At 32.9% G+C, this 26,327-nt stretch overlaps 1 protein-coding gene across 2 annotated transcripts in view; it reads right to left on the bottom strand.

The window, feature by feature from the left end:
* qin (tudor domain-containing protein qin) overlaps window positions 1-26,327 on the bottom strand; it is a 462,035-nt gene that overhangs the window by 92,913 nt on the left and 342,795 nt on the right. For both annotated transcript variants that reach the window (XM_073957242.1, XM_073957253.1), the window contains 4 exons: window positions 22,011-22,214; window positions 21,806-21,948; window positions 21,124-21,747; window positions 20,931-21,062 (listed from right to left, as the gene is read on the bottom strand). In XM_073957242.1, coding sequence (XP_073813343.1) covers window positions 20,931-21,062; window positions 21,124-21,747; window positions 21,806-21,948; window positions 22,011-22,214 — 1,103 coding nt within the window. The remainder of the gene's footprint in view (window positions 1-20,930; window positions 21,063-21,123; window positions 21,748-21,805; window positions 21,949-22,010; window positions 22,215-26,327) is intronic.

Raw genomic sequence — 26,327 nt, forward strand, 5'->3', positions numbered from 1 at the left:
GTTATGCCACAATTGAAATTCCTTGTGATTTAATATAAGGTTCTAATAATATTATCCAATAAGAAAACTATAAGCGAAAAATTTGCTACAACGGAATATCATCATTATTGCGTGAAATTTTGACGAAAAAGCCGAAGAACTCAAACATTTTTTCTCCAACTTTTCCTATAAAACCATAAAAAAATAAAATTAGAATAATATGATTTTAATTTTTTCGTAATATTTTCTTCGTATTTTTGCAAATAACATGAATACTATAGCTCCAACTTCCACAACTTAGGTTTCATTTTATTCCTCAAAATGTCTGGATGCTGTTATAATTTTTTTATATATTTTTCGTAACTATGAGCGCTATTTTTTTCAAAAATATGTTTGTAAATACGTGAAATTTTTTAACAAATTTGATTGTTCGCGAATCCATTGAGACTTTGCGATTATTTTTTGCATCATCGCAAAGGGTACGAATTCAGTTAACGATAATAGGATATAATAGCTAACTATATTAAGCCGTGATTTTTTTAGAATTTTTTCTTATTATCATAATTAAAACGGTCATATCTTTTGCGCGCAACGATCAAAGTTAGTAACGAAAACAGATTTGGAATGCTGATTTTTTTCTTAGTCTATGTACCAAAAATCATTGATGTAGTATCAAAAATTTTTTTTGATTTTTTTCAAATGGAAAAGACAATTTTAGGCATTTTTCCTGATATATATATATATATATATATATATATATATATATATATATATGAGTGTGTGTGTGAATATTGCGAAAAGACTGGTTTCTGTGTCCCTAGGCATTTAGGGCAGTGTTTGAATTTGCTACCAGCACAGCACTGAAATCACTAAAAACATGCTATTGCTATGCTGTGCTGTTTTCAAAAACAAAATCGAAAACTGTTACTGTGCTATGCTGCGAACATAAAAGTAGCATAGCACATGGCATATGCTGTGCTTCTGAAATCTGCGAAGCACATAGCATAGCATAGTCATCAAAATCAAAAACGAATGCTATTGATATGCTGTGCTGCAGACATTTTAACAGCATAGTAAACAGCCGCAGTCAAGAAAACAAAAACGAAAACTATTGCTGTACTGCGCTATGAACAAAACCAACAGCATAGCATCAAACATAACCCAGAAAATGTTTGATGGCAAAGAAGTATGTATCTATATATATAAATGAGCTTGGTGATAAGTGATTGACTGACTGACTGACTCATCATCAACGCCCAGCCAAAACGGCTAAAGCTAGGAGCTTGAAATTTTACCAGTGGGTCACTGTTGATGCAAATGTGCGAGATAAGGCCTGGTTTTAGAAAATTCGTCTTGGATCCACAAAAAATAACAACAACAAAAATCCTTATTTTTTATTACTATTACGTACTTATTTACTTAGTTGGCCCTCTGCAAGACATGTGTCAAATTAACAATGCTATAACTTCTTGATATCGTAAGAGATCACACATAATTTCAAATTTTGTAGTTTACTTCTAGGCGCACTTATTTTATCGTAAACCACTAAATAATAGAAAGACAATTACGCAAAAAATACAAACCGATCCTGATTTTGTTTCACATAACAGGTGTCGCACAAAAGATTTTCATTCGTTAAAATCCAGTTAGAAAAAATGATTACAAACGATGCATTTGTAAAAATTTTGATTTTCAATTTAAAATTAAAACAAAAATTCTTTCAATAAATAATGTTGGGTTTGTTGAACAAATGAGTTGATGTTGAAGACAACATTAGGGGAATAAATTCAGAAATCGGCCAGAAATAACTACTACTAAAAACTGTATGGACCTGACTTTTTGGTAATAACTAAATGTTTGCAAATCAATGAAAGTGCAATAAAATTGTGCATATTACAACGATTTGTTTGCAATTAAGAATTTTATCGTATATGGAGATGTACAGTCATAACTATTCAATTGTCTCTGGTTTGGGGACTATTATTGATTTCATTAATTATTTAGCAATTTCTTCAAATTACAGAATTTGAAGAAATGAAATCAATAATAGTCCCCAAACCAGAGACAAAAGATTGGTTCTGTAATTGAAAACGATTTTGGAGTATGTGTGTTACGTGAAAAAGGCAGAAAAGTATTACATAACAAGTATTCATCACGAAGGGTTAGGAAAAAGTTCTCTCCCCGCAAAATATAAACGAACGAATCAGATTTGCTACTAAGAAGATTTCAAGCCCGTTAAAGTACTTTGATGACGTTATATTTTCTGATGAGATGAAAATTATGTTGCACTATTACGACGGAACCCAAAAAATATGGCGCAACCCTCTCACAGCCCTGGAAAATAAAAATGCAATACATACTGTAAAGTTCGGAGAACTGTAAGTTATGGTATGGGCATAGACAAATGAAGTGTATAGACAAAGGATTACTCATGTTGAGTGCTGTCAACAGACTCAAACCAAAATACTCAACATTTTTCGAAGTCGATTTTTGAGAAAAATTGCAAGATTTTCTTTTACATCTGAGTATGTAGATTTCGTCAAAAACTAACCCCCATACAGTTTTTGTTAGAAAAAAATGTTTTTAAATTGTGTTTTTAATTGAGTTGTTCTGAAAACGAAATCGATGTTAACAAATGAATCGTATAGACAAAGGATTACTCATTCGATTTGTTCCTAGGTTTTACCATTTTTGAGATATAGAAGTTCAGGTCACAGTTTTAGGATTTTTTGCTAGGTTTTCGCGAGTTTGCTTGAAAACGGCATGTATTGTCAAAATGGGACTAAAAAAATCTTATAGCTGTGAAAATTTCGGAATTTTTTCCTAGGTTGTATCAATTTTGCGATATATAAGTTAAAGTAGGGAAATTGCAGTCATGACATTGTTTCATATGGAGACGATACAGTCAGTGAATTGTCCTAATCTGAACATCTATATCTTAAAAATGGTAACACCTACAAAAATATCATAAAGGACAGCTTTGTAGAGAATTTTCGATGCTACTACAATTTCTTTATTCCATTTTGAAAGGGCATGAAAACCTAAAAACCCCCAAAAATGTGAACTTTGACCGTGATTTATTTAAAAAGCGCTCAGGCGATTTTTTTATTCCCAGGTGTAAGCTCCTTTAATTTAATGTTGGTTCAAGAGCACCGCATCATGTTATATGCTGTTAACCGACCCAAACAGAAATACTCAACGTTTTTCGAAGGCGATTTAAAAAAATGCAATATTTTCATGTATACATTTATCTGAGGATGTAGATTTCTTGAGGAGCTTGAAATTTTACCAGTGGGTCACTGTTGATGCAAATGTGCGAGATAAGGCCGGGTTTTAGAAAATTCGTCCTGGAACCACAAAAAATAACAACAACAAAAATCCTTATTTTTCATTATTACGTACTTATTCACTTAGTTGGCCCTCTGCAAGACGTGTGTCAAATTAACAATGCTATAACTTCTTGACATAATTTTAAATTTTGTAGTTTACTTCTAGGCGCACTTATTTTATCGTAAACCACTAAATAATAGAAACTGATCCTGATTTTGTTTTCACATAACAGGTGTCGCACAAAAGATTTTCATTCCTTAAAGTCCAGTTAGAAAAAATGATTACAAACGATGCATTTGTAAAAATTTTGATTTTCAATTTAAAATTAAAACAAAAATTCTTTCAATAAATAATATTGGGTTTGTTGAACAAATGAGTTGCTGTTAGGGGAATAAATTCAGCAATCGGCCAGAAATAACAACAACTAAAAACTGTATGGACTTGACTTCTTGGTAATAACTAAATGTTTGCAAATCAATGAAAGTGCAATAAAATGGTGCATATTACCACGATTTATTTGCAATTAAGAAGTTTATCGTATATGGAGATGTACAGTCATAACTATTAAATGTTCAATTTCAAAATCTGTAATTTGAAGAAATGGCTAAATAATTAATGAAATCAATAATAGGTTCCAAACCAGAGACAAAACATTGGTTCTGTAATTGAAAACGATTTTGGAGTATGTGTGTTACATGAAAAGTATTACATAACAAGTATTCATCACGAAGGGTTAGGAAAAAGTTCTCTCCCCGCAAAATATAAACGAACGAATCAGATTTGCTACTAAGAAGATTTCAAGCCCGTTAAAGTACTTTGATGACGTTATATTTTCTGACGAGATGAAAATTATGTTGCACTATTACGACGGAACCCAAAAAATATGGCGCAACCCTCTCACAGCCCTGGAAAATAAAAATGCAATACATACTGTAAAGTTCGGAGAACTGTTAGGTTATGGTAAGGGCATAGACAAATGAAGTGTATAGACAAAGGATTACTCATGTTGCGTGCTGTCAACAGACTCAAACGAAAATACTCAACATTTTTCGAAGTAGATTTTTGAGAAAAATTGCAAGATTTTCTTTTACATCTGAGGATGTCGATTCCGTCAAAAACTAACCCCGTGATTTTTTTAGAATTTTTTCTTATTATCATAATTAAAACGGTCATATCTTTTGCGCGCAACGATCAAAGTTAGTAACGAAAACAGATTTGGAATGCTGATTTTTTTCTTAGTCTATGTACCAAAAATCATTGATGTAGTATCAAAAATTTTTTTTGATTTTTTTCAAATGGAAAAGACAATTTTAGGCATTTTTCCTGATATATATATATATATATATATATATATATATATATATATATATATATATATATATATATATATATATATATGAGTGTGTGTGTGAATATTGCGAAAAGACTGGTTTCTGTGTCCCTAGGCATTTAGGGCAGTGTTTGAATTTGCTACCAGCACAGCACTGAAATCACTAAAAACATGCTATTGCTATGCTGTGCTGTTTTCAAAAACAAAATCGAAAACTGTTACTGTGCTATGCTGCGAACATAAAAGTAGCATAGCACATGGCATATGCTGTGCTTCTGAAATCTGCGAAGCACATAGCATAGCATAGTCATCAAAATCAAAAACGAATGCTATTGATATGCTGTGCTGCAGACATTTTAACAGCATAGTAAACAGCCGCAGTCAAGAAAACAAAAACGAAAACTATTGCTGTACTGCGCTATGAACAAAACCAACAGCATAGCATCAAACATAACCCAGAAAATGTTTGATGGCAAAGAAGTATGTATCTATATATATAAATGAGCTTGGTGATAAGTGATTGACTGACTGACTGACTCATCATCAACGCCCAGCCAAAACGGCTAAAGCTAGGAGCTTGAAATTTTACCAGTGGGTCACTGTTGATGCAAATGTGCGAGATAAGGCCGGGTTTTAGAAAATTCGTCTTGGATCCACAAAAAATAACAACAACAAAAATCCTTATTTTTTATTACTATTACGTACTTATTTACTTAGTTGGCCCTCTGCAAGACATGTGTCAAATTAACAATGCTATAACTTCTTGATATCGTAAGAGATCACACATAATTTCAAATTTTGTAGTTTACTTCTAGGCGCACTTATTTTATCGTAAACCACTAAATAATAGAAAGACAATTACGCAAAAAATACAAACCGATCCTGATTTTGTTTTCACATAACAGGTGTCGCACAAAAGATTTTCATTCGTTAAAATCCAGTTAGAAAAAATGATTACAAACGATGCATTTGTAAAAATTTTGATTTTCAATTTAAAATTAAAACAAAAATTCTTTCAATAAATAATGTTGGGTTTGTTGAACAAATGAGTTGATGTTGAAGACAACATTAGGGGAATAAATTCAGAAATCGGCCAGAAATAACAACTACTAAAAACTGTATGGACCTGACTTTTTGGTAATAACTAAATGTTTGCAAATCAATGAAAGTGCAATAAAATTGTGCATATTACAACGATTTGTTTGCAATTAAGAATTTTATCGTATATGGAGATGTACAGTCATAACTATTCAATTGTCTCTGGTTTGGGGACTATTATTGATTTCATTAATTATTTAGCAATTTCTTCAAATTACAGAATTTGAAGAAATGAAATCAATAATAGTCCCCAAACCAGAGACAAAAGATTGGTTCTGTAATTGAAAACGATTTTGGAGTATGTGTGTTACGTGAAAAAGGCAGAAAAGTATTACATAACAAGTATTCATCACGAAGGGTTAGGAAAAAGTTCTCTCCCCGCAAAATATAAACGAACGAATCAGATTTGCTACTAAGAAGATTTCAAGCCCGTTAAAGTACTTTGATGACGTTATATTTTCTGATGAGATGAAAATTATGTTGCACTATTACGACGGAACCCAAAAAATATGGCGCAACCCTCTCACAGCCCTGGAAAATAAAAATGCAATACATACTGTAAAGTTCGGAGAACTGTAAGTTATGGTATGGGCATAGACAAATGAAGTGTATAGACAAAGGATTACTCATGTTGAGTGCTGTCAACAGACTCAAACCAAAATACTCAACATTTTTCGAAGTCGATTTTTGAGAAAAATTGCAAGATTTTCTTTTACATCTGAGTATGTAGATTTCGTCAAAAACTAACCCCCATACAGTTTTTGTTAGAAAAAAATGTTTTTAAATTGTGTTTTTAATTGAGTTGTTCTGAAAACGAAATCGATGTTAACAAATGAATCGTATAGACAAAGGATTACTCATTCGATTTGTTCCTAGGTTTTACCATTTTTGAGATATAGAAGTTCAGGTCACAGTTTTAGGATTTTTTGCTAGGTTTTCGCGAGTTTGCTTGAAAACGGCATGTATTGTCAAAATGGGACTAAAAAAATCTTATAGCTGTGAAAATTTCGGAATTTTTTCCTAGGTTGTATCAATTTTGCGATATATAAGTTAAAGTAGGGAAATTGCAGTCATGACATTGTTTCATATGGAGACGATACAGTCAGTGAATTGTCCTAATCTGAACATCTATATCTTAAAAATGGTAACACCTACAAAAATATCATAAAGGACAGCTTTGTAGAGAATTTTCGATGCTACTACAATTTCTTTATTCCATTTTGAAAGGGCATGAAAACCTAAAAACCCCCAAAAATGTGAACTTTGACCGTGATTTATTTAAAAAGCGCTCAGGCGATTTTTTTATTCCCAGGTGTAAGCTCCTTTAATTTAATGTTGGTTCAAGAGCACCGCATCATGTTATATGCTGTTAACCGACCCAAACAGAAATACTCAACGTTTTTCGAAGGCGATTTAAAAAAATGCAATATTTTCATGTATACATTTATCTGAGGATGTAGATTTCTTGAGGAGCTTGAAATTTTACCAGTGGGTCACTGTTGATGCAAATGTGCGAGATAAGGCCGGGTTTTAGAAAATTCGTCCTGGAACCACAAAAAATAACAACAACAAAAATCCTTATTTTTCATTATTACGTACTTATTCACTTAGTTGGCCCTCTGCAAGACGTGTGTCAAATTAACAATGCTATAACTTCTTGACATAATTTTAAATTTTGTAGTTTACTTCTAGGCGCACTTATTTTATCGTAAACCACTAAATAATAGAAACTGATCCTGATTTTGTTTTCACATAACAGGTGTCGCACAAAAGATTTTCATTCCTTAAAGTCCAGTTAGAAAAAATGATTACAAACGATGCATTTGTAAAAATTTTGATTTTCAATTTAAAATTAAAACAAAAATTCTTTCAATAAATAATATTGGGTTTGTTGAACAAATGAGTTGCTGTTGAGGACAACATTAGGGGAATAAATTCAGCAATCGGCCAGAAATAACAACAACTAAAAACTGTATGGACTTGACTTCTTGGTAATAACTAAATGTTTGCAAATCAATGAAAGTGCAATAAAATGGTGCATATTACCACGATTTATTTGCAATTAAGAAGTTTATCGTATATGGAGATGTACAGTCATAACTATTAAATGTTCAATTTCAAAATCTGTAATTTGAAGAAATGGCTAAATAATTAATGAAATCAATAATAGGTTCCAAACCAGAGACAAAACATTGGTTCTGTAATTGAAAACGATTTTGGAGTATGTGTGTTACATGAAAAGTATTACATAACAAGTATTCATCACGAAGGGTTAGGAAAAAGTTCTCTCCCCGCAAAATATAAACGAACGAATCAGATTTGCTACTAAGAAGATTTCAAGCCCGTTAAAGTACTTTGATGACGTTATATTTTCTGACGAGATGAAAATTATGTTGCACTATTACGACGGAACCCAAAAAATATGGCGCAACCCTCTCACAGCCCTGGAAAATAAAAATGCAATACATACTGTAAAGTTCGGAGAACTGTTAGGTTATGGTAAGGGCATAGACAAATGAAGTGTATAGACAAAGGATTACTCATGTTGCGTGCTGTCAACAGACTCAAACGAAAATACTCAACATTTTTCGAAGTAGATTTTTGAGAAAAATTGCAAGATTTTCTTTTACATCTGAGGATGTCGATTCCGTCAAAAACTAACCCCATACAGTTTTTGTTAGAAGAAGATGTTTTAAAAATTGTGTTTTTAATTGAGTTGTTCTGTTTGCAATTAAGAATTATTATGGCGTTCTTGGTATATAGAAATGTAGAGTCTATAACTTTTCGTCACTAAATAATTTAGGAAATCAATAATAGACCACAAACCAGAATCAAATTTTGGTTTTGTAATTGAAAACGATTTTGGAATATGTGCGTTACGTGAAAAAGTCAGAAAAGCGTTATCACGAAGGGATAGGAAAACCCACTGCTCTCCCCGTAAAATATAGGGAAACGAATTTTCTACAGAGAAGATTTCAAGCCCTTTAAAGTACTTTGATGACGTTATATTTTCTAATGAGACGAACATTATGTTGTATTATTACGAGGGGACCCAAAAAGTATGGCGCGAACTTCTCTATAACGAACTTCCCAATAACGAATTTTTCTCTATAACGAAGAAATATTGAAAACACAGTTTTTTCAGTTCATGCTCACCTATTTTAACCTCCCTATAACGAATACTTCTCTATAAAGAAGTTTTTTTAAGCACAAGTTATATTTCCCACACAAAATCTTTCAACAGCGCTCTTATTGAAGTCCACTTTATTTTTACATTGCGCACACAATGTGTCAAAACAAAACAGTGGTTTATGAGGAAAAATATCAGTTAACGATCAGCTACGATAAAATTGTAGAGATCAGCAAGTTTATCATTTGGTTTTGTTTAGATTCGAAGACTGATGAATCGTGCAATATGTTTTGAACTGCCTTTTCTTTCCCAGTTTAAGAAATAGTTGCGAAACAAAGTTCCCGATCATATTTGTTTTCCCACTGCTCATTGGGATGACTTTTTTGATGAAGCAAAGTAGCTTAAGGGGTATTATCAATTTGTGCATTTGTATGTAACATGCAAAAGGAAACGAAATAGGTCAATGGTTCCTTTCGATGATCTACATAGCATCACATTCTGAGTCCATTTATACGTGCCCGTCCATCCGTTAATGCACTTTTGTCGCATTTATTATCCTATCCGGGTTAAAATTTATGATGGTCGCAATTTTGACTAAAGGACTATAGCCATTGCTTTTGACGATAATAGGTTGAGATTTGAATATAGTTCCCATATATTCTCCCGATTCCGTATATTCTATCCACCAAACAACTATTTAAAACAAATGTGTAATGAAATCTGTTCAGTAGTGCGATTCACAAACTAATTTTGTGAGTTACCGACAAGAGTCGGTAAAATTAAAATGCTTATAATTTCGGTAATTACCGAAAGAATATGTGGTAATACCTTAAACTGTCGTACTTTACTGGTTAAAGAATTTGTAAATAGGAACGGGTGAAACTATACTCTGCATTTTAATTTATTTATTTATTATCCTCCTTTATATTCGTGTGAATTCTCCGCTAACGAAGTAGCGGGCACTTGCTAGTTTGAAATATAACAGAATTTGCTATTGAGCTGTGAAACCATGACGAATTGCATATTTCGCTATTTTTAACACACTACTATTATTTTGACCGCAACTATTGCTCTGTTCCAGAACCTGCAACAGTCTACTATTTTTGAAATGTTGACACTTTTCCTTTATAAAGCGAATTTCTAAATGCATGTTATTGCCACTTGTACCTTTTTATACACTACCCCACCATGTGGTAAGGGGTATTATGTCTTTGTGCATTAGTTTGTAACATGCAAAAGGAAACAAGATAGACCCATAGTTCCTTTTAGGGATATACATAGAATCACTTTCTGAGTCGATTTACGCATGTCCGTCTGACCGTCTGTCCATGTATTTTTGTAAACAAAGTACAGGTCGCATTTATTGTCCGATTCGCATGAAAATTGGGGAAGATAGTTTTTTTGACCAAAGGACGAAAGCTATTAATTTTGGTAAAAATCGGTTCAGATTTGGATATAGCCCCCGTATATATCTTCGCCCGATTTAAGGCATTTGGTGCACGAAACACGCTATATATGTCCGATTTCAATTAAATTTGGATTGTGCGACGGTATTTAGTCTAGAAATAACTGTGGCAAATCATATCGAAATCGGTTCAGATTTGGATATAGTTCCCATATATATCTTCGACCGATATAGGTATTTGATGCACGAAACACGCTATATATGCCCAATTTTGATGAAATTTGGACTATGTGACGGAATTTGGTCTACAAATAAATGTGAAAAATTATATCAAAATCTGTTCTGATTTGGATTTAGCTCCCATATATATTTTACATATTCACAGTGGTGTAGGGTATTATATAGTCGGCCCCTCCCGACTTTGATCCTTTCCTTACTGGTTTAATATATGTACTAGAGTGGTTTTAAAAATCGATGTCGGATTTTTTATGCGGCACCCTCCTACAACTTTTAGTTTTGTTAAAAATTAAGATTGTCAGAGTTTGAGCTCAATCGGAGTATGTTAACACGTGCCACTGGGGCCTCAAAGTTTCCATGGGTCCTTTATATAGCCAAAATTAAAATCTGACCCGATTTTCAAAAATGTTTGTGGGATTACTTGTTTATCAACTTGTAAACTGTTTTCATCGATTGGACAATAAATGTGATCTGTAAAGTGATTTTGTGAAAATTCGCCAATACATATTAAAATTAAAATTGGTGCCCATTTTATAGGGCCAAAGGCGAATTTTCACAAAATCACTCTATAGACCACAATTATTATCCAATCGATGAAAAAAGTACCATGTAGGCACCTTGTAAGCAATAAACATATAAATAAACTGAACAACTCATAGGGCCATTATTATAAGTTCTCTTTTACTATTGGATGTATTTGAAAACGCAAAATAAATGAATTTGAAGACATTGAAAATATAATTTTCTCATTATAAGTTAATGCCAAGAAAGTTCTCCTTGAAATTGAATGATCCCTTTTAATATTATTTTAACCGGAACGCTAAAAAATCTGATCGAAAAATCCAAACTATAACCAAAGAAGCCTTTATAATAATGGGGGTTAGTGAGTTTGCTGGGTTAACATTAATTATGCTATGCTATGTAGAAATGTTTACAGCATAGCAGAGCACAGCAATCGTTTTTCGATTTCATGTGCTACTTTTATGTTCGTAGCATAGCACAGCAACAGTTTTCGTTTTTGAAAACAGCACAGCATAGCAATAGCATTCGTTTTTGATTTTGATGACTATGCTGTGCTATGTGCTGTGAAGATTTCAGAAGCACAGCATAGACCTTGTGCTATGCTACGTTTATGTTCGCAGCATAGCACAGCAACAGTTTTCGATTTTGTTTTTGAAAACAGCACAGCATAGCAATAGCACTCGTTTTTATTTTTGATGCTGTGGCTATGTGCTATGCTGTGTCACTTTCACAGCACCAGCATAGACCTTGTGCTCTGCTGTGAAAAACTAGTAGCAAATTCAAACACTGATTTAGGGTTAAAAATATTGAAAAAAAAATGATTTTTTAGAAACGGAATAAGTAAATAAAATTCCCTTTAACGAGGTCCGAAAATCGAAATAAAATTTTATAATAATTTTACATATTTATATGCAAAAAATTGGTCGCAAGGTGCAAACGTCATTACCGTGCCGTGTCCCCAATCGTGTTGTGTTCAAAAACACTGATATTCATTAATTTATCAAAATATATTATATAAATGAAGCACGCCGAGTTATTCTAGAAGAATGAACAATGTCAATTTTGACTTCATAAATATAATTTTATTTTTTAAATTATGTTTTTGACAGATTTTAGCCGTGTCCCAATTTTTTTCGTCATTCCCGTGCGCCAATGTGTTTATTAGGCCGAAACCTATAGCTCTGCGGCGTGTTGCGTGTGCGTTCAAAAATACAAAAACAAAATACATGTATTTGTTGTTGTTTTCAATTTGAAATACATGTATTTTGTTTTTGTATTTTTGAACGCACACGCAACACGCAGAGCTATAGGTTTCGCCCTTAAGAAAAAAGGCTTTAAACTGGTTTTTTGTTTATATGTAATATGTCAAAGTAACGACAATTCCGTTAGTTTTAAAGATAATCGACAGAAGTGAAAAATATAGTCAGTTGTATGAGAACTGTTGAAGTGTTTAGAGTTTTTTGTGCATGTTCCCGAAAATTTGTCATTCCTGTGCTGAGTATTTTTTCCGTTAATTATGTCCCAATTTACATTAGGCGAGTTTACTTGCGGCAATTGTCAGTTTGTAGGTGAGAGAGGGTGCTGAGAGGCAAAGGGTTACCATATGCCTCACCCTTCTCTCCTTCAAAATGACAATTGCCGCAAGTAAACTCGCCCAATGTAAATTGGGACTATATTATAATTTCCAAATTGATGGTATAGGTATGTTCATGTTTTAGTCTGTATTAAATTATTTTAAATTTTATAAAAAAAATAAGATTTGCACATTTAAATCCAAGAATACTCACGTTTCCATCATTGCCGTGTCGTCATTACCGTGCGTATTTTCTAACTACGGTAATGACAAAAATAAAAAATGGCATATCGCTAATTAATGCATAAAATTGTCTTATAAAACAGTATAAACCGAAAAATATTTATTTTAACCCATTTTCGCACTTTGCTGTCTTCGACCCCAAAAGCAAGTCTTTTCGCAATATTCAATCATATACGAAATGTTTTCTTCGAATACCGTAGTCTGGAGAAGTTTTCGAAGTGCTACTGACATATTCTGATATAATTTTTCGTTTTCAAATAATTTTATGAAATCTTGAAAATTTGTTTGGACTTATGTTATGTCAACAAATTTAAATCAAAGTACAGGTAACAATTAGGGACCGATCATCACGAAATAGTATATGGACGGCAGATTCAGACCAGAATACAGCGATAGTTAGTTATAGGTAATGAACATACAATATATTTTTACCATTTTTATCCGATTTTGCAGCTGCTCTGTAGGTTGCAAAAATAACCCGACCGATACGAAAGTTTACGATTATGATTAGATAATATTTAGCGTGATAATTGGAAATTAAAAAAATACAGCCTATCCCCGTAGCCAGGGGGGGGGGGGGGGGAGGCCAGGGGGCTTCGTTTTCAAGCGACGCACTGTGGGTGAAATCCAAATCTAGCGGGGAAAAATTAATAACTTTTAAACTAGTTTAGATAGACTATTGAAATTTTGATCATATGTTTTTTATGACCGTAGGCCCCATGTTATGGAATATGGTCTATATTGGCCCACATTTTGGTGTAGATCCCATATAGCGGTACCGCCCGATTTTCGGCGTTTTGAATAACCTTGCTAAATTTTCTGGCCGAATCAACTGTATTTTGACATTTCGGATTCCCTGAGGTCAAAAAACTTCTCCACAAAAATTGGGGATATAGATCCACGTTTTGGTTTAGCCTCCATATATAGGTATTGTCCGATTTTACTTATTTTAAAGTTTTTAACAAATTTTTCTGACCGACTGAGCTGTATTTTGGCATTTAGGGCAACCAGTGGCCAAAACAACTTCTCCCAAAAAAAGTGGAGGCATAGCTTCACGTTTTGGTATAGGTTCTATGTAATGATATCCAAACTAAACGACTTTTTTACTTCAAAATAAAATGGCGATAAAATGAAGAGTTGCAAATAGTAGCAGTCGGAATTTTCGGAGTAATTACCTCGGAGTATGTATTTTAAGAAAAACAATATTCGGAAGTGATCCCCGGTTATCCCCGGTTAGTTGTACTTTATATAAGATACTTAAAGTCGAAAAGTTTGGTCTTAATAATTAAAGATTATTTTTTTGAATATTTACAACAGTAAATAATTAAGCAATCACTTTCTTTTTAAAGCAGCACATCCAAACTGTTGGAAAAAATTCAATTATGCACTCTTTACTTTAATTTTTCCACAATTTTTGACGATCAAAACAAATACCAAAAAAGTCGATTTAGCAATCACGAATAAAAACTCCCAATGTATGTACCGCTATAACAGCCAACTACAATAAAATACAAATTTGTTTATTGTTTTCGGGTGCCGCAAGATGTTTAGAACAGGACGCCATTAATTATTTCCATATAACATAAGGTCAGTTTTCGGACTTTTGCTCCGCTAGATTTGAATTTCGCCCACAGTGCGACGTGGAACATAGTAAGGGCAGGAAGGTTACCATATAAATGTCTGGCCTAGGCAACACTACGTGTCATTTCACAACTTTCGACGTGGATTACCAGGACAAGAGTGCATCGATGAACTTAAACCTTTGTATAGCAATGAGGATTGTGCTCCATCAAATTGAGATTATTTAACAATTCAAAAAATAATTTTGTAGGCTGAAAAGTTATCTTTACGATGACACTAAAATTTTAGCGAAATTCAGTTATCAGAATGGTGTAATAACTGGTTCCCTATCGTTTTCAGTAGTTTTGTCATTGATTCCGACCATGGTAGAACAATATAAGGTAAGAGCAATACCGAGCTGACTGAACTGGGCTGTAATGTTAGTGTCAAATTCCATACGACATTTTATATTTTTATACCCTCCACCATAGGATGGGGGTATATTAAGTTTGTCACTACGTTTGTAACTACTCGAAATAATCATTGTAGACCCCACAAACTATATATATTCTTGATCAGCGTGCAATTCTACATCGATATAGCCATGTCCGTCCGTCTGTGGAAATCACTCTAGCGTCCGAACGGATTGACGTATGTGAATGAAATTTTGGGAAAATCTATTATTTTTACGTAGGACTTTTGGTATTGAAAGCGGGCTATGTAGGTCCACGCTTTCGTATAGCCCCCATACAAAATGACGCGTCGTCGTTTTAAGGAATTTTTAAGATATTTGTCCCATTTTACCACCGAATTGGTTGTAATTTGGTACTTTGTGTCTCCAGAGGCCAAAAACATTCCTACCAAAGTTGGTTTATATAGGTCCACGTTTTGGTATAGCCCCCATATAACGCCCCATATAAAGTACGCGTCATTTTAATATATTTTGAATGTATTAGCCCCATTTGACAACAGAATCGGTTGCAACTTTGTATTTTGTGTTTCCAGAGGCTAAAAAACCTTTCTACCATAAAATGTTTATATAGGTCCACGTTTTGATGTAGCCCCCATAGGACGATATCTCCCGATTTTCGGTATTTTGAAGGTTTTGGCCTCATTATCACACCGAGATGGCTGAAATTTGGTATTTAGTCTTCGTTGGGGGTATAAAACTTCCCCCCAGAAATTTGTAGGTATAGGTCCGCGCCATCATATCGCCCCCATAGAACGGTAAGTTCCGATTTTCTGTATTTTGAAGGTTGTGGCCACAGTAATCCACCGAAATGGCTGAAATTTGTGGTGGAGGGTATAAAAAGTTCGGCCCGACCGAACTTAACGCTTTTCCCACTTGTTATTTCTATTTTCGATGTATAATAGGGAGATATATTTTTTGAGGAAAAAATATATCATGCAGAAAAAACTATTTCCCGTAAAGACTTCTTCATATCAATGATATGTAACTAGGGTGTCCAAAACCGAAACCGGTTAACCGGTTACCCGGTTTTTCGTTAAAAACCGAAACCGGTTTTCATCAAAATCGTCATTTTCGGTTAACCGAAAAAACCGGTTATTTGTGTCGGTTAACCGGTTTTTTAAAAACAGTAATATTTTCAATATTTCATTACAATATTACTCTTGAAAGTACAATAAACTCAACTAACATAAAATACGGTAAATTTCTAGATGCCAAATGTGTTTAAAAGCAAAAAGTATTTTGTGTAAAACGGTCTTAAAACAGCTTTCAGCAGGCTATTTTTGTTGCATACTTCAGGAAGCTTTAATGGTGTGAGTGGAGAGAATCTCTCTCTGAGGGCACGAGTATTCCTTTTTGACGCACAGAGTCCTAAAAATTAAATAATATTCAGAAAGTATTGTTGTAATTACAATTTAAAATTAATATTTAGTCCAATATTTGATCGGCCTAATTAGGGAAAGCCTGAACATAAAGTCGAAAGAAAAAAATCCCTACAACAGATTCTTCATTAGACCAAAAATATGAATTTTCAAAGAAAAATCATCTATTTATCAAGAAGTTGCTTTATAACATATTAATTTTGGTCCCCATGATCTACGTTATAGGGAAGTTTGACTGTAATTAATACGATCTTTAACCGAACGCCAGGTTATACATAAAATGTAATGATAATAAAATTTATGTTTGATTCAGACATTTCACAATAATATGAAATTACGTTACGTTAATTACGTTAATTGTAAATTTAGTTCTTTTGGTACATAATTTTATATAAGTAACAGTTTATACTATTCTTAATGCACAATTTCAATCTTAATATTGCGGTCAGATATCATGGATTTGATGAGATAATTATATAACAAAGCCGTTATACTTAATTTACCCCTTTCCGCCAATTTTTAATCAAATTTTTATGAAATATAATAAGCAATTTTATAGTTATTAAAAACCGGTTTAAACCGGTTAACCGGTTTTTGAAAATTTTAATAACCGAAAACCGGTTTTTTAAAAAAGCGAAAATTTTGGTTAACCGAAAACCGTTTTGTTTCAAAAAACCGGTTTTTTGGACACCCTATATGTAACCTCTACCAAGTACCAATATTTTTTAATATGTGTGATATTTTGTTAAATTTGAAAAAATTAAAGCCCTAATAAACATGTGCTTCTTTGATTTAAAAAACAAAAGTTTGAAACAGCTTCTCCTTTTTCAATGAACTTTTAGTGACCCGCACATTTTTGCAACAATTCTACTTTTTGCGTGAAATTATCCATTTAATACAGCCCTAGAAATAATTATATGGTACAAATATAAAGATGTTCAAACTTCCCTTAAAAATGTACATAACCGGGATGTTTATAATTTATGTTTTTAGTGTATTAGGTGTTTATTCTAACCTATAACTGTTGACCTTGTGGCGTTTATACATATACCGTTATTTTAATAACAATATTTTTTTTTAAAGATTTTTCTTGAGAAATATTTATATGGTACAATGTAAAATCTTTGTGTTCTTATGTTAATACAAAAAGATTAAGTACAGATATTGACATACAATTAATTTTGGATTGCAACACAGTTGCATGAACTTTAGGTACAATCAGAATGGCTTGTATATCATTACGGCTCCTAATATAACCCAGGAAACAAGATGACAATTGCATATTGGCCGAAAATTTTGTTAAACTGCAAGGTTTGACAACGATTTTTGTACATTTCTACAAACATTTTAATTGAAACTAAATAACAGAAATAAATATGTTCAATTTAAATTGTGGAATACATCCAAATAAGATGTTTATAATCTGTCTGACGGCTATAATTTGGGTCAGGACCAAATAAGTGACCTACAAAAGGTTACGTAATCAAACAATATGCAGATTTTTCAACTTTAAATTATAGATAACTAAGAGACGATTTAAAAAAGAACAACCATGTCAGATTATACCTAATTCGGTTTGAAAATGTGACTAAAAATGGCCAAATACCTGATATAGCCCATCATCGAACTTGACCTGCCTGAAAACAAAAGATGCATCTTCCCAAAATTTCAGCGTCCTATCTCTATTTTTGTGGATGCTAGAGTGATTACCACAGACGGACGGACATGCACAGATCGACTCAGAATTTTACGCTGATCAAGAATATTTATACTTTATAGGATCGCAAATGATTATTTCAATGCGTTGCAAACGGAAAAACAAACCTAATATACCCTCCATACTATGGTGGAGGGTATAAAAATTTTACATATAAACATTTTTGTACCTATTATTGAAATATTTGTTGCATAAGAAAATATGTAAAATGCATAAATTTTGCATATGCAAAAATTTATGCATTTTGCACAATTTTGCATATGTCATATGTTTCGATTGCAATTTAATCAGAAGCCAAAAATATGCCCAGTCCCAAAATTTGACATGAACCGGACCAAAAATAGGGGTTGCATAAAATTCCGCTGTCTAGTAATGACATATAACAGCTTATTGTATCATGTCGCGATTTTTCAATTTTTTCTATGCATTCAAATTAAAACGGTCATATATTTTGTGCGCATTTGGAATGACGATTTTTTTCTTAATCTTTGTACCAAAAATCATTGACGTAGTTAAATTAAAATCGTTTTTTGATTTTTTTAGAATAGAAAACTTAATTTTACAAATTTTTGCCCATATACATACATATTATTAATGTTCTTCATTTATATCAATAAAACGTTGTTCTATTTAAAATTTTGTAAAAATTTTGTTTGTATAGTTAGTTTAGTTAAGTTGACTAACTGTATATTATTATTTTATATCGCATTATTTTTTTATCAATTAGCTGAAACACATATTTTGAATTGAATTGCATGTCATTGATACCATTTTATATTTGGAGATAATCGTTGGAAATAGTCCCTGATGTACATCGAAAATGGAAATATGAATACAAAACGTAGTATGGAATTTGAGAATAGTTTACAGAAGAATCAAATCAGCAGGCCCTTGCCTTTACCTCGAATAATTGTGCCATGCCCGTATCGAAAATAAAGACAACCTATTCAGATGTAAGTTGGATTGTATAATGTGCGACACTCGGGTGGTTTTAAAAAAATCGATGTCGAATTTTTATGCGTGTTTATTTTTGTTAAATGTCCAGTTTGCCAAAGTTTGGGTACAATCGGAATATGTTAACCACGTGCCACCAGGGCCTCAAAGTTTCCATATACAATGTATATTATACATATATAGCTAATATTAAAATCTGACCCGATTTTCCAAAATTTTTGTAGGATTACTAGTTTAGCCATAGAAATGAACTGGTAAAATTTGTTCATCGATTGGACAATAAATGTGGTCTGTAGAGCAATTTGGTGAAATTTTGCCTTTGGCTACATACAAATTACTATGGAAACTTCGAGGCCCCAGTGCACAGTGGATGCGCCCAACGACAAAAATCAAAAAATTGATGTCATCATTTTATGAATTTAAAGATACAAATTGCTTAAGGATAAAGAGCCTTACAAACATGACTAATTTTGAAGAAAAAATGTATTTAAAAATGAGAAAAAAATGTTTATATTAAAAGCGAATTTCTGAAACAAAGGACAAAGGATTCACGACTTAACTTAAATGGAATGATTTAGTAAATTTCCTATGGTGCGTTTTTCTTATCAGAATTCCTCTTAATTGTAAGGGTTGGAAATATTTAATATAGATATATGGATTTCCTTAAGGTTTTATTTACTTTCCAAGCATATGCAAGAATCGCCACTAGTACCAAATTGAAGCCAAGGGTCTGTAGATTTCAAAACTGTTTAGACATTTTGCGGCCATTTGCGGTTTTGGCAGTTATGACCAAACATTTAACTCGGTTTTTAGGTGCTGAATTTATATATTTTTTGGAATATTTAAAGTAATTGTATTATCCTTTCAATATAATGTCTTCAATATAATGTTTTTATGCTATTAGCTATTTCCATTGTCATGGTAAGTGAAAACTCGTAAAAGAAGAAGTTTTGGGGGTATTAACTTTAATAAATATTTTTTTGACACCCTAATGTTGGACCACGACAAAACTTTGAGATTTTCCCTACTGAGAACCAAAAATACATATTACAGGTAATTCTGCAGAAAAAGGAGATTAAATATTATAAAGTACCGAAAAGTGGATGGTTACCCTTTATGAAGGCTGTGGTCAGAAGTGGACCGACATCACATTTCTTTATAAGGTGGTGTTCTGAACTCTGAGTTCATTATTAAAACCTATTCGGTTTAAATATTTGGTTAACATCTGCCGAAAAAATCGAGATATAAATCATATAGGGAGTATACCAAATCATGGACCAGTACTGAGGGGAGGTTTACTATAGCTCTGTTCCTTTACGTGCAAGAATCTTCAAGTTTTACCACTTTTTACTCGAAAAGCGTTCCTTTACTTCTGACACCATACAATTCATATGAGAGCAGTTCACAACTTTTGCTACTTTTGCCGGTTTTACCATTTTCAAAAGTAAAGGAACATACCATATGCAATAAGAACTCCTGGAATCGGTTTGCAGCAAATTCGGTTGAGTAACAGTAAAACACTTCAATTCAGGAGGATTCGTTACATGGGAACTGCGCGAAAAGTTGGACCTAGGACTGTAATATTTTTGTTAGGGTGTTTATAGATCACTATAGGTCTTAAAATTTATAGGTCACTAAAATTTCAGTTCGATATATTATCCAGAACTATTTTTGTCACACCTCCCATGTAAGTGCCACCACTGTGCAGTGGCACGATCTTAAAATCTAACAAAACTAAACACTTTAGGGAGGTAATAATTGTTTCACAAACATCCCATACGGGACAAGGGAGACTTCTCTCACTTTAGGGAGGTGCCGCATAAATAAATCCGACATCGGTTGTTTCCCTTTGAGTTAAAATCAGTCTAGTGCGACACAAATACTATTGATTTTAGTTTCAGCAGTGTCCTGGACATATGAGTACCATAAATATATAAAAAAAATATATTTTTTGGGGAAAGATAAATTAAAAAATATTATTATGTAGACGAAAAATCTTACTTTTGCACCAATTCCTTTAGAAAAGTGTTTGCTTCCTCCGTCCATTGTTTCTCAGCAGGTATGATGTCGGCTATGGCACATCGCACTGCAGCAAAAGGAATTTTCAGATGTGCCTCTTGAAGATTGCACAATCTAAAAAAAAATAAATTATATAAACCACAAAAATTATATCAACGATTCGGGATCAACGTACTTATCCGGTTTTGTTTTAAATTCCATTCCTAAATCAACCAAAAAAACGTTGTATTCGTCTTTTGATAAAATGTTCTTTAATTTGCTGCGATACCACTGCTTGTCTGCGCTGTGATAGAACATGTAGTAGTAGCCGACGGTAATATTTTTTGGGATATTTGCTGCTTGTCCCATATCGACATATGCTTGTGATAGCTCCCGTATTTTCTCAACATCGCTTACCCTTTGTATGTAAAAATGTTCAGGGGAGTTTACATGGCTTACCCGGACGAGATTTTCATTGGTGACGCTGCAAGACGCATTATTATCTACAGACATTGGCGAACTTCTTACAGAAGCATTATCGAAAGCCTCAATGGCATGGTCAGGTTTTTTCTTCAATCCCTTATTAGATCCGTTCTTTTTTTGTTTTTGAATTTCCCTTTGATTTCTTCTTTGAGTGTTCTTGTCGTTTATTGAGTTATCACAACTTATCGATGACGAAGAATTGAAGTTTAGGCTATGAAGTAATGAGAAATTTGAATAGTCTTTAAAGGTCCGAATATCTATGGTAAGATTTGGCCCATCAAAACTATATTTAATATATTCTTCTAAATCAGGATTATCATTCATCTGGACCTCAAAACTGAAATTGAATTTTGATTTAATCACTTCTATGTGAAACGTAAAGGATGCACACTTACTTGAATGGATTTTTCGATATCTTCTCAATAGTTACATCACAAGGTAATTGATACAACCGGTCGTTATACTTTTGGAGCAACTTGCCCAAATGGACGAGTGAAGGCGCTTTACGTTGATAAATCTCTAAATTCTCGCGCATAATCTGCAAAGACCAATAAATAATAAACCAGCTACATGGGTTGAAGAGAATGTGTTGATACTTACATCCAGTGTGTCCTTAGATTCATTAAGCCTACCAAATGCTTGCGATAATAAAAATTGGGGCTGATGGCATATTTCTGCAAACTTGTCTAGAATTTCTTTTTCCTTATTTTGAATGTAGCTATGAAGGTTGAGGAAGTAGTCAGAAATGTCTTCCACCGTTTTGCTGGCGAACTCCTCTAGTTTTGTCTCCGCAGCTTTTATATCCTGTAAAAATTAATATATGTAAATGTTATTTGGAATGTTAATAACTTTCAGGGCTTTTGAAACTATAAAAACTCTAGAATGACTTTTATTGTAAGCAGGGTTTCGCCGTTGAACGAATTTTGTTTTGACTCCTCTACTACAGCCCAACATGTTTCACTACTCCTACTTCAGAGTCGAATACGTACATACCCAGCAAAATGTTTGCCTCCAAAGATGCAGTTAAAGCATATATACAAGTAATCTGGAAGTGCATCAAATTATGAATTTTCACTCATGATTTTTACAAGAGCCTGACTACTGAAAGATGCACTCCATTAGCACTGCATTTTAACTAACCCTTCGGCACTGCATTTAAACTATCCCTTTGGGATCGCATTTTAACTAACCCTTTAGGGTAGATTTGCATCCAAACCATGTGTTTTGATGCAGTGCTTTGGATTGAATTTAAAGGCGCTCTTCGGAATGTGTTTTTATGCAGTTCGAAGATGCAATAAAAATGCAAGCCATTGCACACTATCCCAAAATAAATAAAAAGAATTTATTGTTTGTGTTAAAACAAGAATAATAAGAACTTTATTAAATTAACAAAGATTATGAAATTTCTTCATTAAATTCAATCGCAACTGAGTTTGTTTCGTCCGCTCTCCATTTAATCCAAGTTGAAATGTTTTTGCTTCATCTGCTAAAGAAGTTCTTATGTTCCCAGCAAAAAGTTTGCATCCACGGATGCAGTTGAATCACCTACAAGTGTTCGGTACATTTGCCGTTGGAGTACATCTTTTCCTATGAATTCACTTATGAATTTTACAAGAGAGCGCGCAGTTAGGATGCACTAAATTTCGCGTTCACAGCACACAGCTAGGATGCACTCCATTTTCGATCCAAATCACAACTTAAGATGCAGTGCTTTGGATTCATATAAATTCAGTTCTTCGGATTGCATTTTTAATCAGTCTAAAGATGCAATTAAAATGCAAGCGATTGCGAAATATCCCAAAATAAATAAAATGCATTTATTATTTGTGTTAAGCAAGAACACAAAGAACTTTATTATATAAACACAAATTAAAAAAAGTTTCCATTAAATCCAATCACATTTGAGCTTACTTCCTCCGTTCTCGATTTAATCCAAGTGCATCTGATTTTCTTTCATCATCCTAAAGTTTTTTTTTTATGTTGCCTTCCATCACTAGTTCAGCTTTCGACATTAAAAATGTCCGTCTCGTGAATTACCGCAAAAATGTAAGCAACTTAAGTTATTTCTTTATTTTATAACAAATTCTTCGAAATGTATGAATACACTCTTGTTTATCTTTTGAAATGTGTGGGGATCAACCAACTGTTTTTTCTTTAGGGATCTCTACAGCAACTGCTTATAAAATGCATAGAACGGAGTGCATTTTTCATAACTTTGTTGGACTACATCGAAAGATGTTGTGAAACCATAACTGCAATTGCACAACTTCCAAAATTTTTTGCTGGGTTGTTTTCCCATCACCCGTTGAGATTTCGACAAGTCCTCCAACAGCACTTTATTAGGAAAATTTCTTCTCGTGACTTACCGTAAAAATGTTCCCAACTTTTGGTTGTATATTTTATTTCATATAAAAATTGATGCACATATTTTCTATCTTTGAAAAGTTCTGTAGTTGTAGGTATCTACAAATTGGCTTGCTTCCTAGAGATCACTAAGCAACTGCTTGCAAAATGTATCGAACGGAGTGCCTTTTTCACGACTCCCTTGAACTGCACTCGGATGCAATTTAAATGTGAGAAATGGCTGTCAATCGTTGGATAGCATCCCAATGCTGTTAAAATGTAAGGAATTGGAGTGCCTTTTTCACAACGCCTATTGAACTGCATCCAGATGCTGTTAAAATATGAGGAAAGGATGTATTCATTTGATCGCATGCGAATGCGGTTAAAATGTAAGGAATGGAGTGCCTCTTTTAGGACTCCGTTTGAACTGCATCAAAACATGCCGTGAAAGAACTAGTCTACATTGCACTACTTCCAATTTATTTTGCTGGGTAAAAATATTCAACATTTCCGTAAATTTTGCACAACATTTTCTAACCAGTGCACTGTGGTCACTGTGTAGCCCGCGACAAAAATGCAATAATCGATGTCTACAAATTATGATGGTAACTATTCAAATCTATCATAGACGCATCAAATTTTAGTAATTCGGCTTTCTTTTTACAACTTCTAACGGTACTTGCTAAAACAGAGCCACAGAAATGAGCATTTCCATTTGAAGAAGTGTGAAGTTACAAGGGATATCACAAAAACGTAGTGTGTAAAATTACTGTAGTAAGATTTGGAAGTTAAAGTTAATGATATTGTATTGTTTTTAATTGATAACATCATAAAGTTGCATCTTTATTTTGTAGTAAAATTGATCTCATTTGAAATGTATTTGTGTGAGTGTTTTTATTTAATATTGTGAAAAGAAATATACACAGAAAAAAAGACACACCGAAAATTTTGATTAAAAGCTTCATCACCATATTTTTGTTGAATGTCTATAAAATATTTCAAACATATTGGGAAAATATTTATAAACATGAAAATGTTACTAAAAAGCGAGCAATAAACGAGTTCAAACAAATAATTCATTGAAATTTGTTTAAGTTTTTTAACCAATATTTGTTGTTATAATGGTTTTCAACCCCTGTAGGGACTGTGGCCGATTTAAAGCTAACATAAAGCTAGCTTTTTTTTAAACATAAGTGGCATTTTATCGATAATTTTGCCTTATGCCAACTGACTAATTTTACAAGGCGATGAGCGCCTGAGTAGTCAGTATTGTCCAACGCCAGATAACTTTTCGACTGATAATAAACTAACTTTTTTTTGCCAATTTTTAGTCAGTTTAAAACATAATGTGAAAAAAAAAACAATTTTTGTTTTTGTGTGTTTTTTATTTTTGACTTTTCATATTCTCTCTCTCCCTCTCTTTGTCTCTCTCTTTTTTTTGTTAGAGAGAAGAAGGGGCAAATTTGTATATTTCCTTTGTGTTCCTTTTTAATTCCAGAATAATATCAGTAATATGTACGAATATGTTCAGTCCATCAACACTGTATTCTATAACTGGATGCTGCATTTATACGAAGAATATTAAGAAAAAGCAAGTGCGAATTATTTATACATTTGTGCCTTATTTCTTCGACAAACACAAATACTTTGCAGACGGTACATGTTTCTGTTTTCAGAGTGGTTAATCTCTAGATAACTTTTCGACTAACTTTATATTGGTCGAAAAGTTATCTAGACATGGACAATTGCCGAAATTTTTTCTGTTCAAAGTGGTTCATCTCTAGATAATTCTTTAGCCAGTTTTTAGTTAGTTTAAAAATTATCGATCTATTATCAATCATTTTATCAACTGGTTAATAAAAGTCCGACAGGGACGTTTGTCACATGAAAATAACTTTTTATGGCATAGAGGGATTTTCCGCTACAACAATGTGCTGTGTTTGTGTGTGTCGTTGTTATGTTTATTTCAAAGTATGGGTATGACATTGCATGGAGGATATTTATTTATCTACTTGTTGCCACCGCGAATGCTTGTATGGATACTAAAACGTTGGTTTGTTGTTTTTATGAACCTAACAAAAGAAGAGGGAAAGAAAAAAATGTTTTGTCCGCAAGAAGCATTTATTTTTTAACCAACAGTTTGGTGGCAGTTTGTTTTAGTAGTTCGCTTTGATCAGATCAAAAGTGTGGAAATAAGTGTTTATGTGTGAATAATGGTGCTTATACATTTATTAGAATAATCAGATTCTCATTGTGCTAGGATTAACATAAATAAATAAAATAAATAAATAAAATAAAAACTAAATTTTGTAATGTAATGCAAAAATCGGAAAAGGGAGAATCGAAATATTTTATTGCACGAAGAAGCAGTCGCACGGTAATACTATTTTATATACATATTTGAAATATGATACACCTATTTATTAATTTTTTTCCAGATGCCGATTTTCCACTGATGATTTTTAATTTAACAGGAGAATTTGTTTTATTTCACAACTAACGAAAAGCATTCAACGAGATTCCTGTATTTTATATTTAAAAGTGTTTCATTTGTTTTCTTCCATTTCAATTCAA

Source organism: Musca autumnalis, unplaced genomic scaffold, assembly GCF_047663935.1.
Source record: "Musca autumnalis isolate F117 unplaced genomic scaffold, ASM4766393v1 scaffold_1, whole genome shotgun sequence".
In the NCBI taxonomy this organism is placed as follows: Eukaryota; Metazoa; Arthropoda; class Insecta; order Diptera; family Muscidae; genus Musca; species Musca autumnalis.